We start from the raw sequence: 23655 nt of genomic DNA, 5'->3' as shown, positions 1-23655 counted from the left end.
ATGCATACCACCACACCCAGTCTTTTTTTTTTTTTTTTTTTAGTAGAGATGAAATCTCACTATGTTGCCCAGACTGGTCTCAAACCCCTGGGCTCAAGCTATCATCTCACCTTCGCCTCCCAAAGTGCTGGGATTACAGGCGAGAGCTGCCATGCCTGGTCTCAACCACTTTCTTATGTCCTTGTCTTTTTGTCACCACCTGGATGCATGCATGTACATTACCCACTCATGCATTTATTTCACAAACTTTTACTGAGCACCTACCTAGTAGGTGTCAGACAGTCTGCTGGGCATTTGGGAAGAAATATCCAATAAGGCAGAGCATAACAGAATACTTGACGTGGACACTTCATAAATGTTTATAAAATGAACAAATACAGTCTGTGGTTTGTGGAGCACAAATTTCACAAGGAGATACAGATAGGTAGATAAATAATTGCCCTTCGATGTGGCAAGTGCTAGCATGAAAGCATGCACAAAATGGAGTGAGAGGAGAGAACCAGGTGGCCTACTTCACTGGGAGAAACGAGAATGGCATCACAGAGAAGATGGCATGTGAATTACACCAAGCACTTGAAGTCAGAGAGGCCACAGGGATACTCCAACCCAAATAAACACATTCTAATCTGGGGATACCTAAAAGTGTGCATAAAACACAAAGCTCACTTGATTTGTTTTGTTTACGTTTAGGGCTGCCAATAGAAGCTGCAAATTCACTATGACTTCCAGGTCCGATTCCATTTCGGTCTCTCCAGTTAGCAGATTCGCTTCCACTTCCCAAGTGCTCGCGACTGTTGGACCGTGAAAGGGACATCGATGAGCCCTGTAAACAGACAAAGCCGGATAAGGAAATGTTTAATCAGGTGGGTTTTTCAGGGTGGGAGGAGAAAAGAATCCACATTACACCACTGCCGTTTACTTCTCTTGCCAACCACCGCAGTTACTCATGAGTGCTGACTCTCGGGAAGGCTGTGGAACCTGTCTACAGCCTTTGCCCTGCAGCACTAAGGACACTTGGTAATTTGCACAGTGAAGTCTTTTTCTTTCATTATGGGGAGTAGATTCTGAGGGAGAGTTCTGAGAGCCCCCGGTGTAAATAATACCTTCTGTAAAATTTGGAAGAGGGGATGCTGAGACTCCTTCCAATTTTGGAGACCACAAAGCAAATCTTCCAGCTGGTAGAGCAAAGATTCTCTGCCTTGTATCACACAAGTAAGAGAAATGGTGATGTGGCAAAGCTGGCTTCTCAAAATGCTAGTAGAGCCTGAGGTTGGAAGGGGAGCTGTCATTTCCCCTGTGTCATCCTCCCCTAAACAAACAAGGATACAATCTCTCTAACAAATTACATACCTGGAGTAATTTATCTTTTTAAATTCTCCACAGTAAAAACAAAAATAATTTAAAATTTGCACTGAACTTGCATTTATTCATCCTTTCATTTATTTAATCACTATATTATAGACACCCTACTTGGTATTACCTAGAGTATTAAAGTCAAGATTCTCTGATTTTCAAAGTATTATGTTCATTAGGTAATTCCAAGAGAATCCTTTACTGTTCACTTCAATAAACTTACTTAATTCAATCTTGCAATGGCATAAAGACAGCTCACTACACCCTCCTTTAAAAATTTCTTTCTTTAGGGCATCCTGACACCCCAGGCCCCAGGTTTTCCACCTACCTCACCGTGTCCTTTGGAGGATCTTCCTATTTTACATTCTAAAATGTCAGATTACCCTGTACCTGGTCCTAGGATCTCTTCTCTTCCCTCTGTCTACTTTCTTGTTAAGTAATCTCAAGTCCTTTCAAAAAGCAATGACAGTAGTGATTCCTAAATTTCTAACTCCAGATTTGATTTCTCTGTTGAAGTTTAGAATCATAGGCCGGGTGCGGTGGCTCACACCTGTAATTCCAGCACTTTGGAAGGCCGAGGTGGGTGAATCACCTGAGGTCAGGAGTTCAAGACCAGCCTGACCAACATGGTGAAACCCCATATCTACTAAAAATACAAAAATTAGCTGGGTGTGGTGGTGCGTGCCTGTAATCCCAGCTACTTAGGAGGCTGAGGCAGGAGAATTGTTTGAACCCAGGAGGCAGAGGTTGCAATGAGCGAGATCGTGCCACTGCACTTCAGCCTGGGCGACAGAGTGAGACTCTGTCTCAAAAAAAAAAAAAAAGAAAGAAAAGAATTTAGAATCAGAGGTGCCAGTCTGACATTGCCATTTTCCTGTCTGACAGGCATCTTAAACTCAGTGTGCTTGAAACCAAGTTGTTGTTACCCATCCCCATCAGCTACCCTCAAACTTATTCTTTCAGAATTCCTATACCCCAGCTAGTGACTCTACTACTCACCCAGCTGCTCCAGCCAAAAGTCTAAGGGTCATCCTTGGTTCCTCCTTCCCTCAACACAGCCAATCCTTCAGCAAGTTCATCAGTGTCATCTCTAAACATACCCCAAGTCTGCCCACTTCTATCCACCTCCACAATGTCCCAACTGCCTCCCTAAGGGCCATTTTAATTCTACTTTTGCTGCTTATCCCCCTACAATCCATTTACCATGAAGCAACAAGACTGATTTCTTAAAATGCAAATTAAAACAAATAGGCCTCTGTGTAAAGTCCTGTGATATATTTCCACTGTGCCTTACCATAAACTGACAGGCTCCATAATCCAGCCTCTGCCTTTCTCCAATCTCTTCTCTGATGCTGATGCTCCCCAACCCTACCCACCTCAGCTTCAGGAACTCACCGGCTGGTTCTGACTCCGGGATGATCGTGCCAGTTGTTCCCTTGGCCTACTACTCTTTCCCCAGATCTTCATGGCCTTTTCTTGGCATCTAGGTTTTAGCTTGAATGTCATTTGCTCATAAGGTCTGCTTTATGACTACCCAATCTAAAGTGGTTCTGTTTCATATGTAACAGAGACTCTTGTTACCTAATGACTTCTTGTTTGTTTTGTATTTCCCTCTACCCACAAGAAAGCTCCATCTGCAAAAGCAAGAACCTTGTATTCAAACACTGTATTACCAGTGTATAAAATTGTGTCTGGAACACATAAGGTGCTTAGTATTTGTGGAATTATTGAATTAATCTCAAGGACTCCTTTCCCTACAACTATGGGATACCTTCACTAACTTCTGGCAATGGGTATAGGGAAATGAAGTTTTCTGAGACCAAAAACTGGCATTTTCAATGAAAGTATCTTTATTATTTGTATATCTTTGATAAAATATCTTTAATATTTCTACTCCTAGATTTGTAAGATTTAAAATAATTAGACAACCTCGTTACTATCAGTGCTAGGGAAGTTGAAAACCACCTTTGATTCTCAATGCAGGTTTTTATTTGCTCTGAGAATATGTGACCATTACTCATGCTTCTAAGAGATGGGTGGCAAAAAGGAAAAGAAAATCCCAAACCTCTTTGTAGCTTTGTTGATGTGACACAGTTACTGCAGGTCAAAGCAGCCTTTTGTTTGACTTTTGGTATCCCAATATAATATAAGGGGACAGGGTCATATTTTAGAATCTTGGAGAAAACAAAAAAAGCTTGAAAGTGCCTGCTTCTTATCTAAGGGATCTCTTTGAAGTAGATTAATTTCTCAAAGCTGCCCTAAAACCGGAAAAAATTGCTCAAGCCGAGCTTCTCAATAATATTGAATACAGAGTTTGAAGTATCAGATTCTTGCCTCAGGCAAAGTTGCTACAGCAGGAAACATTTGGTCCCTGGCACACTGAGTGAGCAGCCCTCACCCGTCAGGACCTATTGGTCAAACATGCTTGCTCTTTTTATAGATCAGCATTCTCCTTGTTCATTTGCCTTTATTTTTCTTTTGAAAAAGGAAAAAAAATAAAAAGGAAGGTGTTTTTAGCTACTCTCCAACTTAAAAATATTAGTGCCATAAGCAAAGATGTGGTCTCTATTTTAATAAAAATCTCCCTCTCTACTTTTCCCCAGGCCCTTCCCCTCTTCCTAATCTATAGAGGCAATACTCGCTGGATGCCCTATTTCTGATCCTTCTGAGCTATGAAGAATAAAGGAAAAGACATACACAACCACTGCTGCAGAAAATCAGACCATGCTATGTGAGGGGCCCTTTCTTACATTTCAAAGAATTTGGGATACATGAGGAAAAGCTCAAGTCTAACTTATATACCAGGGAGAATCTAGAACACCATTCAGAAAAAAGAAAAAAAAAAAAACTTGATTATATCTTTCCATTAGTAGCACTTAAAGAGGCAGTGAAGAAAAGTAGATTACATGGTTAATGTCCATGCTGGAATCCAGCAGGTCTCACCCAGCCTCCCTCCCAAATTTCAATGTGAATGGGCTGCTAAACACCAGCCAGGATGATGAGGCAGGCTAGCCAAGATAGCCAAAGCAAGAAAAGCCACAGGAAGAGAGGGCCCTGCACATTTCTGCCCACATAAAATGATCTGTGATCTACCTGTCCTTGGGCAAGTGCTGGAGCAGAAGAGCCTTTTGGGCTCCTATGCCTATTCCTGCCCTTATCCCCATAGGGTTACATCCCTTCATGGCAGTGTTTCCTGTGGGACACGTGCATCACATTTATACTAGGTTCTTGCTGAAAACACAAATAGACACCTTGTTCTCACTCCCTACCTTTTGAGTGAGATCCTAGGAGAAAAGTCTGGATTATTAAGCCTTCGAGTGATTCTTATGTTCATAAAACTATGCAACATGGCTCTAGATTAGTTACATACCACCCTTTGCTATGGACTCTCTTGGGTTAAATCATTAGGAAGAGGAGTATAAGCAACCTTGAGTAAGACACTTAGCCATTCTGGGCCCCTCTTTCCTTACTAGGAGTTTGTGGGGATTGAATAAAATTGTGGATGAACTAAATGAATGTGATTTAAGATAATTACTACCATTACCTTAAATTCTTATGTGTTCACATAATACCCTAAGATATTCCTTTGAATATAAAAAAGTGTAACTAGGCTGAGTGTGCAGAAATACTTCCACTAATGAGCATTCATAAACATAATCTCATCTTTCAGCAAGCCCTTGGTTTTCTTCAGGATAAAATAAGTCCTCCACTGGAAATAGTAACAGCCACTCAGTATCAGTAAGAACTGGCCAGGTGTGGTAGCTCACTCCTGTAATCCCAGCACTTTGGGAGGCTGAGGCAGATGGATTGCTTGAGCCCAGGAGTTTAAGACCAGCCTGGCCAACATGGTGAAACCCTGGGTCTACTAAAAAAGAAAAAAAAAATACAAAACTTAGCTGGGCGTTGTGGTGCATGCCTGTAATCCCATCTACTTAGGAGGCTGAGGCAAGAGAAACACTTGAACCTGGGAGGCACAGGTTGCAGTGAGGCGAGATCATGCCACTGCATTCCAGCCTGTGTGACAGAGTGAGACTCATAATAATAATAAAGTAAAATATTTTAAAATATCACTAGGCCGGGCGCGGTGGCTCACGCCTGTAATCCTAGCACTTTGGGAGGTCGAGGTGGGCGGATCACCTGAGGTCAGGAGTACAAGACCAGCCTGGTCAACATGGTGAAACTCTGTCTCTACTAAAATACAAAAATTAGCCAGGCATGATGGCGGGTGACTATAATCCCAGCTACTCGGGAGGCTGAGATGGGAGAATTGCCTGAACCCAGGAGATGGTGGTTGCCATGAGCCGAGATCGTGCCACTGCACTCCAGCTTAGGGTGGCTGAGCGAGACTCCATGTCAAAAAAAATAAATATTTTTTTAAATATCACTAAGAACCGACAATACATCATGCTAAGCACTGGATGCCCTCTCCAATGCCCTTCTCAGCACAACCTGAATGAGACACAGCTCAGATGAGTGAAGTCACTCACCAAAGCTATACATCTGGTCAGAAGTGGTTATCAGAACCCTGCACTTGACCACTCCATTACCAAAATGAACATCATTTTCAAGTTGTCCTACTGTTGGTCTTAGCAGAACTGAATGAACATTTCTGAAGTAAATACTTCATCTGTGAAACTACAGGAACACAGTCAACAACCTGGCACACTTCACTCTGTCAAAAGCAAGGATGGGCTGAAAGGAATAGCCATATCGTGCATGAGGTGAAACTCTAAGAATGAGCACAGCAGTTTATGGTCTCTGCTAACAAAAGGAGATGTTTATTTTCTCTCTGTGTTATAATGGAAGAAAGAAGAGTGTACCTCCTAGAGCCTCAACATTTTTCATAATGATTCCTGCATTCTGCTGCTGAAGGTAACTTCAATCTTTAAAATACAGCCTGCCAGGTTGCTACTCTGACAATGAAATTCACAGGAGACTCTTTCTTTAATATTTCAATAGTATTTTCTTTATCACTTACTCAAAACAGACAAAAAAAAAGCAGCATGTTTGCTTTTGTGTTTCATCAATAGCCTAATTTATCACAAAGAAAATAGGTGGAGAAAAGGTCAATCTACAAATGCTAGTTATTAGACTAACAATTGTGAAACCCTTAACCAGTATTTGTTTTTTGGCCTACAGTGCTCTCTCTGGTTGAACACTGGGACTCTTGGATTAATCATTTTCATCCATGTTTGGGTTTGTACAGTCTCCCAGCATTGTGTATGTGTGCATGCTCTCTCTAGCCCCACCCCCACCCCCAAAGGCTTAGAGCCAAAATCTGATACTTTGAAATGGAAAAGGCCTGCTTGGTGAATCTGCTTGTAGCCTGGCTGTGGAGTATGGAACTCCCCATCCCTTCCATATGGTAGGAATGCCAGCTTCTCAGTCTCACCCCGAGCAGGGCAGCGAACATCTGGGAAACATAAAAATTTTGGAGCACTTGTTTGAGATACTTCTTGCTGTGTTCTTGGCACATCTGAGCACACTGAATTTTTAACTCGTATCTGAAAACCTATTTTTGTTGAATATTTGCCTTTTCCCCCTATGGTGACCTTGCTAGTGAAACCCTTGGATAAAAGGACTCTTTATACATTTTTATGGAATATTACATCTGCCTTTTGTTAATCTTAGCCCTACGCTTATCATTTATGACACATCCCACCCTCAACAAAAACTCACATCCAAATTTACATCTCTTTAAGAGCTGATCAACAACTTTGAGAGAATACAGATAAAAGATCATAATATACAAAAGTGCATCAGTTTTATAACAGTGTGTTTACAAGAATAGAAATAAAAACAAGTCACCACTAATCATTTTCCCTTATGTACATAAAGAATGAGGGCAGGGGAAGGACTGTCCTCTTTTGCTGAGAGAACAGACAGGAAGAATGAGTAGGACATGACTCTACAAACCTCATAAGTTGTTGTCATTGTGGGCTTATAGGACACATGATTGGCCCTTCTCAACTCCTTGATAGTTTCAGCTGGCATGGATTTAGAAAAACCCAGGCCACTCCAGGTATTTGTGGGTGTTCTGACCTCCGTCACCACTGGTTTCTTTAACATAGCTTTGGAAACAAAATAAAACCAATGCTTGGTATGTTTAATGCATTTCTTAAATAAAACACTGATGATAAGTGTCATTTCTTTGATATATGTGAAGCAATTATCACTGAATGTTATTTCTTAACACAAAATGCCTAAAAATATCTTAATGAAACATTTTATCCAAAGTAATGATAAATGAAAAGTGCTAAATGATTTCTTAATTTGTCTAATGCTAAACCATTCAACAAAATATATTCAACAGAATTTATGCAACTTGAACCCAAATATTCTAGGTTTCTTTTTATGAGTTTTCAAGTTCTCAATTCATCATGAGTACTCAAAAAACATTTGTGAGTGTACTAAAATATAGTCAAGTGTAAGTTATTAGTGTATTACATACCTTTGGTGGCTAATAGCTTCTTCTGTTCATAGTCAAATGCCTGAAAATGAAACAGAAAATACCTTTATTGACAGTCTCTCCAAATGTCATGCCAATACTCCATGGTTAGAGAACAAAGGTTTTGACTGTGTTCCATGAATCTGCCTGAGACATACACCAAGCTTTGCACAATAATGCCACAGAAATCCAAGATATATCTGTAAGTTTAAACATGCTTCCAACACTAATTAATTGGTAATAATAAATTACCACTTCTGACTTTAAGGTTGACTTTAAGAGCTAGAATTTTTCCTTAAAAAAAGAAAAAAAAATCTCATTTACCATAAATACCTAGCACACCAGAGCCAATGTCTGCTAGAGTATAGTGAACAGCCTAATAATAATAATGTGGGTTTTGAAAGAATACATTTCCAAAATGCTGTCGTGTATCTATTGGCCCCCTTAGGGTCTCAAAAATCCCCTCTTCATTTAGGTAAGCGTGGCCTGAAGTGGTATGATATCAAGATAACTTAAGAAATTATTTAACCTAACTGGCACAGTCTTTGTGTTTGAAGTGAGATAAATGGCAGATGTCTAACTTTAATTTATAATGACATTAAGCAATGCCATAAAATTAAACCTAGTTACTGTTTCTTGCACAGGGCTAGGATAGCACCATTGATTCATTCCACTAAAACTGAATGAGTAACTACGATGTAGTCAAGTCTATGTGAGGACCAAGATAGATCATTTTGAAGAAAGTAGTGCAGATACAGCTACATTTCAAATCTTTTCTGAGTGTTATCAACTCCCCAATTTAGGAACTAGCTAAGACTTGATCTAAGCATGTCTCAAAGGCCTACCAGAAGGACCAAAGGCCAATTGGCAAGAGCTCTTTAACCAGAAAGACTACACCATCATATATAAGGCACTTATATATAATCTATGGTCTGAAACGGGACATTTCTGAAGGTGAAATGTGCTGTGAATAGCAATTAGGCCAGGATAATAAAAGTAAATAGGGGCTGTCCCAGACAAACAAGGACATGTGGTAACTAAAAACACAGCCATGTATCAGGAAAGCCAGATTTTTAGATAATATTTTTGATGAAGTTTTTAAATCCTAGGACTAAAATGGCATTGGGAGTTAAAATCAATTTTTAATTATTAATGCCTAAAGGCAAGGTATACGGAGAACCTAAATTTACTTGTTCAACAAATATTCATTGAGGGCCTACTGGTTAAAGAGACTATGCTCAGCTTTGTGGAAGAATACAACAACGAATCAAAAATAAGCTACAGCCTCAATGACTTGCAGTTTTTTTTTTTTTTTTTAGACAGAGTCTCGCTCTGTTGCCCAGGCTGGAGTGCAGTGGTGCAATCTCAGGTCACTGCAACCTCCACCTCTCGGCTTCTATCTCGGCCTCCAAAGTAGCTGAGACTACAGGCGCCCACCACCACGCCGGGCTAATTTTTGTATTTTTAGTAGTGACAGGGTTTCGCCATGTTGGCCAGGCTGGTCTCGAACTCCTGACCTCAGGTGATCTGCCCACCCTGGCTTCCCAAAGTTCTGGGATTACAGGTGTGAGCAACTGTGCCTGGCTGATTTGCAGTCTTAGGAGGGTTAGGAAAGAGAAATAACTATAAAATAAATTAGAAACTGAGATAAGCATAAAAAGAGAGCTGGGGATATAGCACTCCAAGAGCAATCAGGAGATAGAGATCATTTTCAGCCAAGGAAATCAGGCCAAGTTTTCAATCTTTCTCCCTGTCAATGCTCAGTGAATATTATCATTGATTTCTTAGTGATTTTAAGAGTCAACTGTTCACTAACAACATAAATACATCTAGTTAGGCTGAAACTCAAACATTAAGAACATGCTCATCCATCCTAAAAGAAAGAAGCAAGAAACTGGTTCACTGCAGGTATAAATCTGATGGAAAAGGTGACAAGAACCACAAGACAAAAACCATTAAAATATTATAAAGGGGATTTGATATTTGTTAAATAAATTGTAATTCATATTAACTGAAAATACATCCACCAGAGAAAATGTAATAAATGTCTTTTTTATTTTATTTATTTTTAATTTTTGAGACAGGGTCTCGCTCTGTCTCCCAGGCTAGAGTGCAGTAGTGCAATCTTGGCTCATAGCAACCTCTGCCTCCCAGGCTCAGGTGATCCTCCCACCTCAGCCTCCAAGTAGCTGCCACCATGCCCTGCTAATTTTTTAGAATTATTCTGTAGAAATGGGGTTTTGCCACGTTGTCCAGGCTGGTCTCAAACTCCAGGACTCAAGCAATTCACCTGCCTTGGCCTCCGAAAGTGCTGAGAATATAGGCGTGAGCCACCGTGCCCGGCCTTAAATGTCTTTTTTAAACACTGACACATTATAAAGGCCATGGCTTCTATTTAAAAGAAATTTCATCGAAAAACTTAGGAAAATGTTCCAATGCAAAAGATTAAAAAAACAGAGAAGGAGGACTAAACTGCAGATTGCACTGGAATTAAAGTAATATAGTTTGGCTCCATGAATTAATTTCTTTGACACATCTATGAAAGCTTTTCTGTTTCTAGGATTTTGTGGAACGTTCTTCCTCTTTTTTGGTGGTGAAAGATAAAACAGGTAAGTCTACTCAGCAATTCTGGTCTGACATCAAATGTTTATAGGCATCTCTAAAAGCACAAAGCACAAATCCTTATCTTTCATATTGTCATCTATAATTTCTGCATTTTCATGGTCAATAGTCTATTCTGAGTAATTAGCCTAATAGTTTGAAAATGGATACACAGAAAGTTCCTATTGAGGAAGCTGTTTAATCATAAAAATTATTTAAAGGAAGTTGTTTTTATAATCATAAAAAATCTGTGAACCAACACAACCATCAATAATATTCATCATCTACTTTCAAAGAACACTCCACATTCGTTATTCTCATAACTATCTTTAAATGGCACCAAACACATTTATCATCTTCATTACATAGAAAATAGTATATCTATTTATCCAAGACTATGTCATGAAGCAATAATACTTAGAAATGCAGTCCCGCAAACTCATCTAAAAATTTTTTAAGTAACACATGAATAATGTTGTTTGCATAAGACAGTGACACAGACCATCCTGCACCATTTTTAATATATTTTAAAGAATTCTCACTTAAGCTAAATACTGCTTTTCATTTTTAATGTTTATAGCAAGCTAACTGCTACATATATATTTAAATTTCATTTTGAATGTAGCACAGAAGGAAAACCTAATTTCTGCACTACTACTGAACACTCACTGAATTCTCCATACCAGAACCTAAACACGTGACATTTGAATGGCTTTCCTATTTTATTACCATTACCTGCATGTTGACATATGATGACCGTGGAGCAAGGTGGGCCCTTTCGGAGTTTTGCTGGGCAGCTGCTGCCCTCTCTGCAGCGCGCTCACTCCCTGGAGCCTTCTTGTCAGCCAAAGGGCTTTCAGTAGCACTCAGTTCAGGGTCTGAGAGCAACCTGTCAGTGCTGCTGTGAAATAAGAGTGTGGAATTTAACACTCCACTATATATACAAATGTACTGAATGTTTCCTACATGCCACATTTACTATGCATGTTTACCATCATCAGCTATTTACACGTAGTCTTTCATTTAATCCTCGCAACAATGCTATGACACGGGTACTATTGTTATCCCCACTTTGTGGATGAGGGAAGTACACTGTCCAAGGTCATACCTCTAATGTGAATGGTAGAGATGGAATTTGAAATCAGGCACTCTGACTGTAGGGCTAAAGCTTGAAACTATTTCATGATGCACATTCAAACACAGTATATATAGTATATATGGTATACTGCATATGATATAGATGGCATAGATGTACAGATGAGATTTCTAATTTTTATACATCAAGGAGACATCAATGATTCATCCATGCAAAGTCTAAACAGAGATCCAGTCAATTTGAAGGCATGTAGATGATCCAATTCATGTGTATGAAATATGTATATGATGGTAACAAATAAATGTAGCAGAAAAGAAATATTCTTCAAAGTCTGTTGAGGGGGACAGGCAGAGCATAAAAGTGCTTCTTACAATGAGCAGCAAATATGTGAATTACAACACATGATATGTACAGAATGTACGCACCTCAAGTTCAAATCTAACTGCACCTTAGACTCAAAATAGGGATTGCAATATCAATCAAGAACTGGTTTGTTTATTCATTCATGATTTTATTTGTTCAACTATTCAGTTGCTGTGCCAAGGGAATTTAGAGGAATTTAGAAAAGCATTTTGGGAATACAAAAAGAGGGACAATGAACTTCGCTTGACAAAAGTTGACAGAGGCTACAGAAAGGACATTTGAACTGGGAACTTAAGAGCATCTGCAAGTTGTCTGGTGCCAAAGGCCAGGAAAACAGCAACTCAGAGGGAAGAGCATAAGTAAAGGAAAGGAAGCAGGCAACACAGACCATTGGTGGATTTGAAGCCAGAGTGTGACAAGATTAGACCTGTTTTCGAAAGTAAATTGCTGGGGCAAAATAAAGGATAGATCAAGCTAATAAAAGACTGGAGGCAGGGAGATCTTTCTGGAGGCTGCAGCTTAAGCCAGAAGATGATGATGAGAAGGTTCGGGACATACTCAGTGATGACAAGAATAGGTATCTATTTTAGATGCTTCAACAGTTTCAAGGAAGTAAAACTGTTTCTCTAGTCTATAATAAGAACGTTAATTTTGGGTAATAGCGCCATGTAAAGAAAAACACAGATAAAGGAGAATTGGACAACGGTGGGTAATAATGATTGACCAAAGAGTTCATAAAGGAAAATGGATTTTAGTAAGAATGGGAGGAAATAAAACCATGTATGCTAATCTTTGCACAAAGACACTCTAGAAGGGTATACCAGGAACTAGTAAGACAGCAGAGGAAATCAGGTGGACGGAATAGGTGGGAACAAAACCTTACACTGTGGAAACTGCCCAAAACACATGAAGGAAAAAAAAAAAGAGTAAGGACGATACACTTTAACTGTGCTATGGTAAGGAAGACTTATATTTAATATTTAATACAACTTATGTATTTATAACCAAAGTGATTTGGAATAAACAAAGTCATGATAATGTCAAGCATTTATTTAAAAGTTTGCAATTAACTACCTTGGGAAAAAAGAGAGCCACAGTAAGAAAGAAATTCAAAGCCAAATGAAGGAGAATTCACAGTGGGAACATTTCTAACAGCAAAAATCAGAGAATAAAAATGGCCCTGCTGATTACTGAAGAGCAGAGAGAATGCTACAGTTTCAGAGTAATACAGATGGTTTAGAGGACACAGATATAAATCAATTCATTAAATGGGGAAGGGACTACAGAGAAGACAGAGAAGGGTGAAAATTATCAGATATTATTCCTTAATATTTTTTTTAAAAAAAGGATAAAATGAAAACACCCATGGATGAGATCAAACACGACTTGAATCAAAGAGTACTAACTATAGAGTTGAGAACAAATATATATCGTTTCAAAACATCAAGGGCTCTTTTAAGATTAAAATACATACTGTAAGTGTGAGTTTTTCGTGCCTTGCAAAAGTTCCACTGTCTGCCTTTTGGCACAGGAAACCTTGGAGGGACACAACATCTGTTTCAAGTCACCAGCATTCCCAGAATGGGAAGGACTTCGAGGCATGCCTACTTCAACAAAAGCATCATTACAACCTGCAGAGGAGAAGGAAAAACAAGTGAAACACCTAAACAACAGCACCTTCCAGTTGACAATTATCTGCAATGGAAACAAATCAGAACCCTACTCTATGGAGACATGATTAACCTGACAGAGACCTCTTCCATCTGCAAAGAAACACCTTAACAAGTTCAGGTTGTCACAAAAACTCAATTTGAAGAGAAGACCCGCATATATTTTAAAGATTTGGTGGGGAGGTGGTAAAAAGGTTATAAAAAGATACTCTACTTGGGGGAACTATATATGTAACATTTAGTAAGTTGATGCTTTTCTGCTACACAATTACCTTCACTTTAATGCAGGAACTTACAATGTAATGGGGAAATGATTCTTTCTGTGGAAAGTGCTTTTCAGTTACTCTTTCACCATGCTCTTTGAAATTTTATTCAGGATGTTGTCTTTCCACATAATTGAGGTAGGATGAATCATAGCTGTTTGGCAAAACCAACTCAAAAATCACTGCATAGACTCTCTACAACCTCCTTTTTCCAAATAACAACCAAAATAAATTTCAGAAGGATATAGTTCCCGACCTTCAGTGGGGCTTGATTTGGGAGATGTCTGCTCAGACCCACTTGTCTGGATGGATGGATCCCCGTGATTTGCACTTAGCACTTTTTCTCCAAGTGATGAAGTGGATATTGCACCATATTTTATATTTGGAGACTAAAATAATAATAGAAAATAACATATAAACACGGTCACAATTTTACAGAGAGTCAAATCAAGAACACAATCCCATTTATAACAGCCACAAAAAAAGAAAACCACCCTGGAATACTTCTAACTAAGGAGATGAAATATATCTACAAGGAGAACTACAAAACACTGCTGAAAGAAATTGTATGTGATACAAACAAATGGAAAAACATCCCGTTCTCAGGGATCAGGAGAATCAATATCATTAAACTGGCCATATTGCCCAAAGTAATATACAGATTCAATGCTATTCCTATCACACTACAAACATAATTTTTCCCAGAAATAGAAAAAACTATTCTAAAACTCATATGGAACCAAACAAGAGCCCAAATAGCCAAAGCAATCTTAAGCAAAAAGAATAAAACTAGAGGTATCATACTACCTGACTTCAAACTATACTATGAGGCTGCAGAAACCAAACAGCATGGTACTGGCATAAAAATAATAAGACATATAGACCAAGGGAACAGAATAGAGAATCCAGAAATAAAGCTGCACACCTACAACCATATGATCCTCAATAGAGTTGACAATAACAAGCAATAGGGAAAGGAATCCATGTTCAGTAACTGGCGCTGGGAAAACTGGCTAGCCATATACAGAAGAATGAAACCAGACCCCTACCTTTCACCATATATAAAAATTAACTCAAGATCAGTTAAATATGCAATTTCCCCATGTAACAAACCTGAATATGTGCCCCCTAAACCTAAAATAAAAGTTGAAAAAATAAATAAAATTCATTTTAGGTGACAGTTTAAACATGTTGTAACTTTACCAGGGGTTTATCTCTTACAAACAGCAGAGATCACACACACACATTCCAGCATGTTTTAACTTTACCAGGCATTTGTCTCTTACAAACATTAGAGATCACACACACATTCTAGCAGAAAGCCATTACCTGTGCATGTCCATTTAAAGCAGCAGAGATTTTTTTGCCTTTGGTCTGCATACTGTTGATATGGACATCAACAGGAGTCAAGCCAGGAGGGGGAGATGGAGCCGTGTGCCCGTAGGTGGGCACTCCAGACAACAAAATATTAGTCAATGTGGCTTGGGCAGTAGATGGAATCATAAGGTGTGGTATAGCAGAAAAACCTACAACAACATTTTATGACGACAGATATTAGGAAGAAACTCAGATTCAACTATTATTTTTATTAACAATAAAAATATCATTTTTGTTGCTGCAAGTTCAGAAAAGAATTCAATTTTGACACCTCTGTAAACAGCGGTACTATTTACTATAAAAACACAAAAGTGTTAAAATCGGACAACACTATGGAGAATATTTAATCCAACCCTCTCATTGTACGGATGTAGATGACTACCAGCAAGTTACTCCAACTAGAACCTAACTACCAGGTCTGCTTATCACATTTGAAGATGGTATTTCACTTGTATGAAAAACTCAAACTGCTTTGCTGTGCTTCATTTTAACTAATTTACATATCAGGGAATTTGTTTCAATGGAGTATGCTTTGAACCCTAATTTTGCCCTAAGAAAACTGAGCCATTCGTAAATTTTATTTAAAAAACTGGTAACACCTAAGAATACACATCTTGGAATATGCTTAAATGATACTGACCTGTGGCACTTGAAGTATTAGCAAGTGGGGGTGCCCATAATGTGGGGCTGGGTGTACCAGAACTTGGACTTCGCAAAGGACTGACTGAGCTATTAAGAGCATTCAAGAGTGAGTTTGGGGTTGTTGAAGTGTTCAGAGATAAGGTGGTGGGTCCCAAAAGACCTGTAACAAATGAATATATAAAGTCAATTCACATAAATTTAAGATTTTAAAATAGAGATGGCACCAATATTGCCATTGGGAATGCACAATATAATCTGATATTTTCTAAATATAAAATATGGATGACAGATTTTCTTTCAAATATTCACATGGGTTTTGCATCATACAGCTCCAACAGAGGAAGCAGCTTATCCACAAAGAGTTGCTATCAGAAAATGGAAGATAGGTGTGCCCAGACCAGGATGGCAGTTAGGGTCATTGAACATCACCAGGTGCTTTACATTCATGTCAGCTACCCAGGATGAACAAAATTCTGCTCAAGTGGAGACTCATTTTTATTCTTCTGCATAACTCATTTGTCATCTGCTTACAAACAAACCCTTTTCAAACTACTCACATGTAGCAGCGACTAGGGAATGCTTTCCTGTGGTAGGATAGATCTATTTGTCCCCGCTGCAGATAGGGTAGGCTACCGGCACAGTTCCTAAATGTATTTCAAAACATATACATGACTTCTCTGGGCTCCATCTCAACGATGAAAATTTCTTCAGGAAAAAATACTGTTTTTTTTTTTTTGTTGTTGTTGTTGTTGTTCTAAGGAGTCAATGCTTGATTTAAATAATAAAATTTTCCTTCGGGCATTTAAAATATGTTCTAGAATGAAATGTGGATTTGTATACAAGTTTCCAGGAATACATATAAAGCATAAAGTATGTAACAGGATAGGTATAGCAATGAAAACATTTTAAAAATTCGGTTACTGAATCTTTGCTCACTTGTTTTCTCTCTAGTGCAGGATGAACTCGGTTCTTGCTAAGTTACCTAATTGGCATTTCCTGACTCACAGTCGTCATTGCTATGTTATTATGACTCTGTTCAGGTCCCAGTGGAAGGAACAACTTTGATAGATTAGGGGCCAAGATAAAAAAAAAAAATCTTTCTTTAATGATGTCTAGGCAGGGCTACTTGGAAAATCAATCATATAAGAGTATTAAATTTCTTAAAAGTTAAAAGCAAGAATAGCTATTGGAAAAAAATTTTAAAGGCTGGAAGAATAGCTATTGGAAAAAAAATTTTAAAGACTGCTGAGAGTATTCTTTTTTGTCTCAAATCAACACTGAATGACCCAGGATTATTTGCTAGGAGTACTGATTAAGGAAAATAAATGCAACTGAGAAATGTGCAGGAAAGAAACAAATCTAGCAAAACTGTAATACAGCAACTAACTTCAGCCTATGAAATAGCAATCCATAGATGAGGACATAAATATCACCATGACTATTAAGCAGCTCATTCTACTTTCTTGACTAAAGCTCTGAGATGATGACGTTTGTTCATTCTTCTATTTTCTATTCCTCACATTAGATAGAAATACAGGTCTGACCTCTGGCTAGATTTCCTTTGTGTCTGGGTAAGGCAGGCCTAACCACTGGAGATGCGGGTTCTGCTTATTTTCACCCCACTCCCCACCCCTCATACAGATTTGCAATTACTTTTTAAAAAGCAAACTGGATAATCTTTATCTCTAGGGACTGATGGCAATATTGCAAATGCAGGAGAGAACAAACTTAAATTACAGTCAGCATGCTTACTTCAATCTCAATGGCATTCTTAATTTAGAACAACACAGCCACTGAAAATAAAATAGTCAGACCTTGATTATTTATGCAAACATGGGAAGAATCTGGGTAACAAACCCACAGAGACTAAGAAACCCCAAAATGGATTCATTCAGGTTGTATGGCTTTTCACCTGATCTTAGAGCCCAAAGGAAAAAAAAATAGCCTTTAAATGTAGACCCAAATGGTAGAAAGAAAGGGAACCAGATAAGCATTTCCCCAGTGACTGAGACGCGCTGTAATAATAAATTGTATACCTAGTCCAGTGAGTCCAAGGCCTGCTGAAGCTAAGATATCCAGGCTGGGACATGCCAGGCCGGCAGGGCAGGATGCTGGGGATGGACTGGTTGCTATGGTAACCCCACTGCTTTCAAGTCCGAGGAGACATTTCCTTGCTTCATACATATTTAACGCATTTCGCTCAACACTTTTCACAATCACAGACTATGAAAACACATAATGGGGAAAAAAAAGTGACATGCAAGTAGTCTACAATGAATGGGGGAGGGGAAGGAGGTGGAAAATGAATACGCTAATAAGAATTCCACTCAAGGGACGTATCAATGCTGCTTTTAAATCATCTGCAAATTCTAACCACTTAGTGCTTAAGATTACTCCTTTTGGTAAAACCCTAAATTATTAGTTACCATTTATTGGGCATGTTCTGGGTTCCAGGAGCTGTGATAGCAGCTGCATATATGTTCCCATTCTCAGCAAAACCTTATAGGGTGGGAATCATTATTCATATTCAGTGAAGTTAAGGGACTTAGCCCAGGACATGGCACAGCTGTGAAGGGGCAGCAAGAGGATGGGAACTTGGGTTCCCTTTTTACAGCCTCTCATCTTTACACTAAAGCTTCCCCCTTGCATCTTGTCATTACATACCAAATCAAACTTGTGACCACATATAAACTGCATAATCATCATCACTTATGTTTGACATTTATGGTTTACTAGTTAGCTAACAGACCTTGAGGTATGACTATTCCTCATTGGTGACATATCTATGGCAAAGCTTATGGTAAAAAAAAATTCTAAATAATAAATCATTTTTCTTCTTCAATGGACTCATTAAGAAAATTTGAAATGTGAACTCAAAGGGGAAAGCCCTCAATGGACCAAAAAAAAAAAATTCTGGCTGAGAAAGCAGTTAAAGCAGTAGTTAGAATGGGGGCCAGCTGGGCATAATTAAATGGCCCTGGGATGCTGCAAGGCTTTGGAGTTCTCATTTACAATCTATTTTTCCCTGACTTCTGCTCATTTCTTAGTGAACTCCTGGAATTCTTCTGACTGTCCATCTTAATATGCACAAGCCCTCTAATGTCTCTCCTGTCTTTAACTTTTAGTCCTGGTATCTACAGTGACTCTGGTCAACTCAAATTAGTCACACATGAAGCTTCATGATACATAAAATTAATGTCCTGTTCCCTAACTTTAAACTCATTATATCAAGTTCACTTAGAATCAATGCTATCTTTTCCTTTAAAGTTTTCTTTTGGAGAAGGCAAGATCATTTTTCTTCAGTTGGACAGCGATTACCACATTATTTACATATACCAAATTATATAAAATACATATTATATATACACCATTCTATACATGTAAGATTTATAGTTTCAAAATTTAAAAATGGTGTTATTTTCTTGTTTCTGATTTTTGTTAAATAGAACATTTCCCTTGTTTACTCTGTTCCATTCTCCTTTCTATTGCCCCAAAGGCAACTCATCATGATTTTTGTGTGCATCCTTCTAGACAATGCTTTATACTTAAAAATGTATAGACATATATATACACACATATATATACACATATATATATATACACACACACATAAAAATGCTGCCATTGAATACATACTATGATGCAATATACTTTTTTTACTTAACACCATTCTCGTGTTGACTCCTGGTGCAAAGGTGTTTTCAGAGTGTATAATCAGAAGCAGAACTACTGCAGGTAGGGGAATCAATATCTTAGAATAATGGGATGATAAGAAATCGCTCTTCAACAACAATACTAATGTAGAAACATTCCTCTTTCCTCATTCTTACTAGCACTTAATAAAAGATTTATTCTGAGCTGGGCACAGTGACTCACACCTGTAATCCCAGCACTTTGGGAGGCTGTGGTGGGTGGATTGCTTGAGCTCAGGAGTTCAAGACCAGCGTGGACAACATGGCCAAACCCCATTTCTACAAAAAGTACTAAACATTAGCCAGGTGTGGTGGCACATGCCTGTGGTCCCAGCTACTCGGGAGGCTGAGGTGGGAGAACCACCTGAGCCCAGGAAGTCGAGGCTGCAGTAAGCCACGATCACACCACTGTACTCCAACCTGGGTGATGAAGTGAGACCCTGTCTCAAAAAAGAAATGATTTATTCCATTAAATTTTTACTCTACATGTAGTTACTGAAATTTTACAACACTCTGAGGAGAGGTTCCAAGAACGCTGAACTTGAGACAGTTCAGTCCTTAAAGTATTTACAAAAAAGCACAGGCACCTCTTCTTTAACTCTCCAGGTTGTGCAGGAGATGGCATATAGTAAGTAGTCTAAACAATTTCTGAATTACATTGGACATGTACACAAACACACACACACACACAACATGTAAGTAGCCTTATCAACTCTTGGGTAACTCAGTAAAGCTTCAAGTTACCAGGTTCCAAATTAAGAACAAATGTTCTTTCCTTCTCATTTAACTATGGAAAAATAATGGTTACTCTAAATGGACTGCAAAAACCAACATATATATAAAGAAAATGATGATCTATAATGAATACTGTTACAAATTTATATTAGATAACTAAATATATAATAACATATATATTATACAAGTTGAGTATCCCTTATCTGAAATGCTTGGGACCAGAAGTGTTTTAGATTTGGGGTTTTGGGGGATTTGGGAATATCTGCACTGGTTGGTCATCCCTAATATGAAAATCCAAAATCTAAAATGCCCCAATGAGCATTTCCTTTGATTGTCATGTCAATGCTCAAAAAGATTCAGCTTTTGGAGCATTCCAGACTGGGGATATTCAACCTGTATAGAGTAATAGTTTCATGTATATGCAAATACATGCTTGTATGCAAAATAAAACTATACAGCATATGATATGATACATAATTCTCTGGGTTCAGACTCTGAACCAACCTTGCTTGGCTGTTTGGGCTTTGGTTTAATACTGATGAAGACATCAAGCTGTTCCATCAACTGCGCAATGAATTGTGGATCTACTTCAATTTCTTCCTTCATATCAAACATCAACACAAGAGGAAGACAACCCTAGAAAATGTCATAATAGAATGTGTAGGAGGTAAAAATTTAATCATTTAAACACCTGATAATTTAACATGCCTACAAATAATGCATTATTTTACAGATTTAAAGACTAAACTGAAGTATTAAAGCTGAATTATATAAGTTCACATAGCTTAGAGGACAGGTGTGGCATTAACGTTGAGGGGGAGAAAACCATTTTTGGATGACAAAGTTGTATGTCTTAAAGTTTCTGTTTTTGGCCCTGGACTTTTTTTATCCACTGTGCACCTTGGAAAATTCCTTTATTCTCTAACTTCAGTTTTGTTAGTTATGCTAGAAACTAGATTCTCGACTACATCAAGAGTACTAATCTTTGCCTTTGCTCAATGACTTCCAGTGGCAGCTTTTGATTGTATTTCGAATGAAAACTAAACATGATCGAACATTTAAAGAGTTCCACATTTTAGCCCAGACTTGCTTGTTCAGCCACAGATTTATGTCTGTATGTCTTCCCCTTCCTCCAGGTTAGGTCAGCCTCTCAACGATCCTTTAAGAGGATCTTGTACTTTGGTATCTTAACTCAGGGGTCCCCAACCCTTTTGGTACCACAGACCGGTTTCACAGAAGACAATTTTTTCATGGACCAGGGGAGGGGGAGGGAAGGCAGGATGGTTTCAGATGATTCAAGCACATTACATTTATTTGACACTTTATTTCTATTATTATTACATTGTAATATATAATTAAATTATTATACAACTCATCATAATGTAAAATCAGTGGGAGCCCTGAGCTTGTTTTCCTGCAACTAGATGGTCCCATCTGGAGGTGATGGGAGACAGTGACAGATCATCAGGCATTAGATTCTCCTAAGGAGCATGCAACCTAAATCTCTTGCATGCACGGTTCACAATAGGGTTCATGCCCCTATGAGAATCTTACGCCACTGCTAATCTCACGGGAGGTGGAGCTCAGGCAGTCATGTGAGTGATGGGAAGCCTCTGTTAATACAGATGAAGCTGCCCTTGCTTACCTCGTGCTGTGTGGCCTAGTTCCGAACAGACCACTGAGCAGTACTGGTCTGGTCCGTGTCCCGGGGATTGAGGACCCCTGTCTTAACTCATCAAAGGCTTCTTCACCAATATAAATCCTACTTAACCTAATGCAGCTTAAACCTTTCCTCCTTCCTGGAGTAAATTGTTACTACTGTCCCTTCTTTTAACTACCTCATTTTTTAGATTTTTTTTTTCTCTAATGCTCTACTCACAGCCTCTGATCTACTGAGTCTAGGAACAATGTAATATACTTTCTCTGATGCACAGAATTTCCAGTGTTAGCCCACTGGGTGCTGGAATTTGTAAATGGATATCAGGAGAGGTTACCATTAAGCATACTAGGATTAAAATGAATTACTAAGCCGGGAACCATGGCTCATGCCTGTAATCCCAGCACTTTGGGAGGCTTAGGTGGGTGGATCACTTGAGGCCAAGAGTGCGAGATCAGCCTGGCCAACATAGTGAAACCCCATCTCTACTAAAATTAAAAAAATTAGCCAGGCATGGTGGCATATGACTGTAATCTCAGCTACTCGGGAGGCTGAGGCATGACAATCACTTCAACCCAGGGGGCACAGATTGCAGTGAGCTGAGAACACACTACTATACTCCAGCCTGAGCAACAGAGTGAGAACTTGCCTAAAATAAAAAAAGAAAAAGAAATATAATACTATGCTCCATTTCTCCTGTGGAATAAATTGATTTTTTTTTTTTTTTTAAATGGAGTCTTGCTCTGTCACCCAGGCTGGAGTGCAGTGGTGCAATCTTGGCTCACTGTAACCTCCCCATCCGGGGTTTGAGCAATTCTCCTGTCTCAGCCTCTCGAGTAGCTGGGATTACAGACCTTCACCACCACGCCCGGCTAACTTTTCTGTGTATTTTTAGTAGAGACGGGGTCTCACCATATTGGCCAGGCTGGTCTTGAACTCCTGACCTTGTGATACGCCTGCTTTGGCCTCCCAAAGTGTTGGGATTACAGGTGTAAGCCACCGTGCCCAGCCAGAAAGTGATTTTTATAAGAATAGTGCTATACAAAATGGTGATGGTATTTAAAACATGGGTTAAAGCCTTTTAATTTCTCCTTCAGTTATTTCAATGTTGTGCAATAATATGAGTCATTATTTTTGGCAGGTATGGTCAAAGTATAAATGTGCATTAATAACTGTAGAGAATATTTGAAAAATTTCACTGAACTAAAAAATAGCATCTAAAGAACTTGTAAAGCAGAAAAAAACATGAAGATTAATTACAACAATTCTTGGATATAAATATACATCTGACTTGTAGTACAGTATATTAAAAATAACCTGAGAAAATAAGCTTGGCTAAAAAAATCATTCACAACAAATTTCTTAAAATCATGGATTACAATCTTACTGATTCCAACAAGTTCTCATCTGTCAGAAGAATGGAATCAACAATAAAAATTTAGATTTTCTGAAAGTTTCTCAAAAATAAACTCTGCAAGTTAATAATAGTAAATGTCACACCTGAGGCTTACTGATTCAAATGCCACTAAAGGTCAAGCACTGAATGAGAGAATACAATGGTGTTTTTAATACAAATATTTGTGAGCCCAGCATCATGTCCATCCATTTTGTTACTATATTATCAACCCATACACTAGGATATTTCATTTCATTTCATTTATTTCATTTTTGAAATGGAGTCCCCCTCTGTCGCCCAGGCTGCAGTGCAGTGGTGCCATCTGGGCTTACTGCAACCTCTGCTTTCTGGGTTCAAGCGAT

General features: G+C 38.6%; 1 protein-coding gene across 1 annotated transcript in view; it reads right to left on the bottom strand.

The window, feature by feature from the left end:
- Positions 1 to 23655, bottom strand: part of BICC1 (BicC family RNA binding protein 1) — a 323312-nt gene that overhangs the window by 16795 nt on the left and 282862 nt on the right. Inside the window, exons 9-18 of the mRNA XM_003258250.3 lie at positions 20745 to 20876; positions 17850 to 18036; positions 15812 to 15973; positions 15124 to 15320; positions 14051 to 14183; positions 13336 to 13492; positions 11138 to 11303; positions 7805 to 7844; positions 7270 to 7424; positions 667 to 823 (exon numbers count right to left, since the gene is read on the bottom strand). Coding sequence (XP_003258298.2) covers positions 667 to 823; positions 7270 to 7424; positions 7805 to 7844; positions 11138 to 11303; positions 13336 to 13492; positions 14051 to 14183; positions 15124 to 15320; positions 15812 to 15973; positions 17850 to 18036; positions 20745 to 20876 — 1486 coding nt within the window. The remainder of the gene's footprint in view (positions 1 to 666; positions 824 to 7269; positions 7425 to 7804; positions 7845 to 11137; positions 11304 to 13335; positions 13493 to 14050; positions 14184 to 15123; positions 15321 to 15811; positions 15974 to 17849; positions 18037 to 20744; positions 20877 to 23655) is intronic.

This window comes from Nomascus leucogenys, chromosome 18 (assembly GCF_006542625.1).
Source record: "Nomascus leucogenys isolate Asia chromosome 18, Asia_NLE_v1, whole genome shotgun sequence".
NCBI lineage: Eukaryota > Metazoa > Chordata > Mammalia > Primates > Hylobatidae > Nomascus > Nomascus leucogenys.
This window is presented reverse-complemented; position numbering and strand designations above follow the sequence as displayed.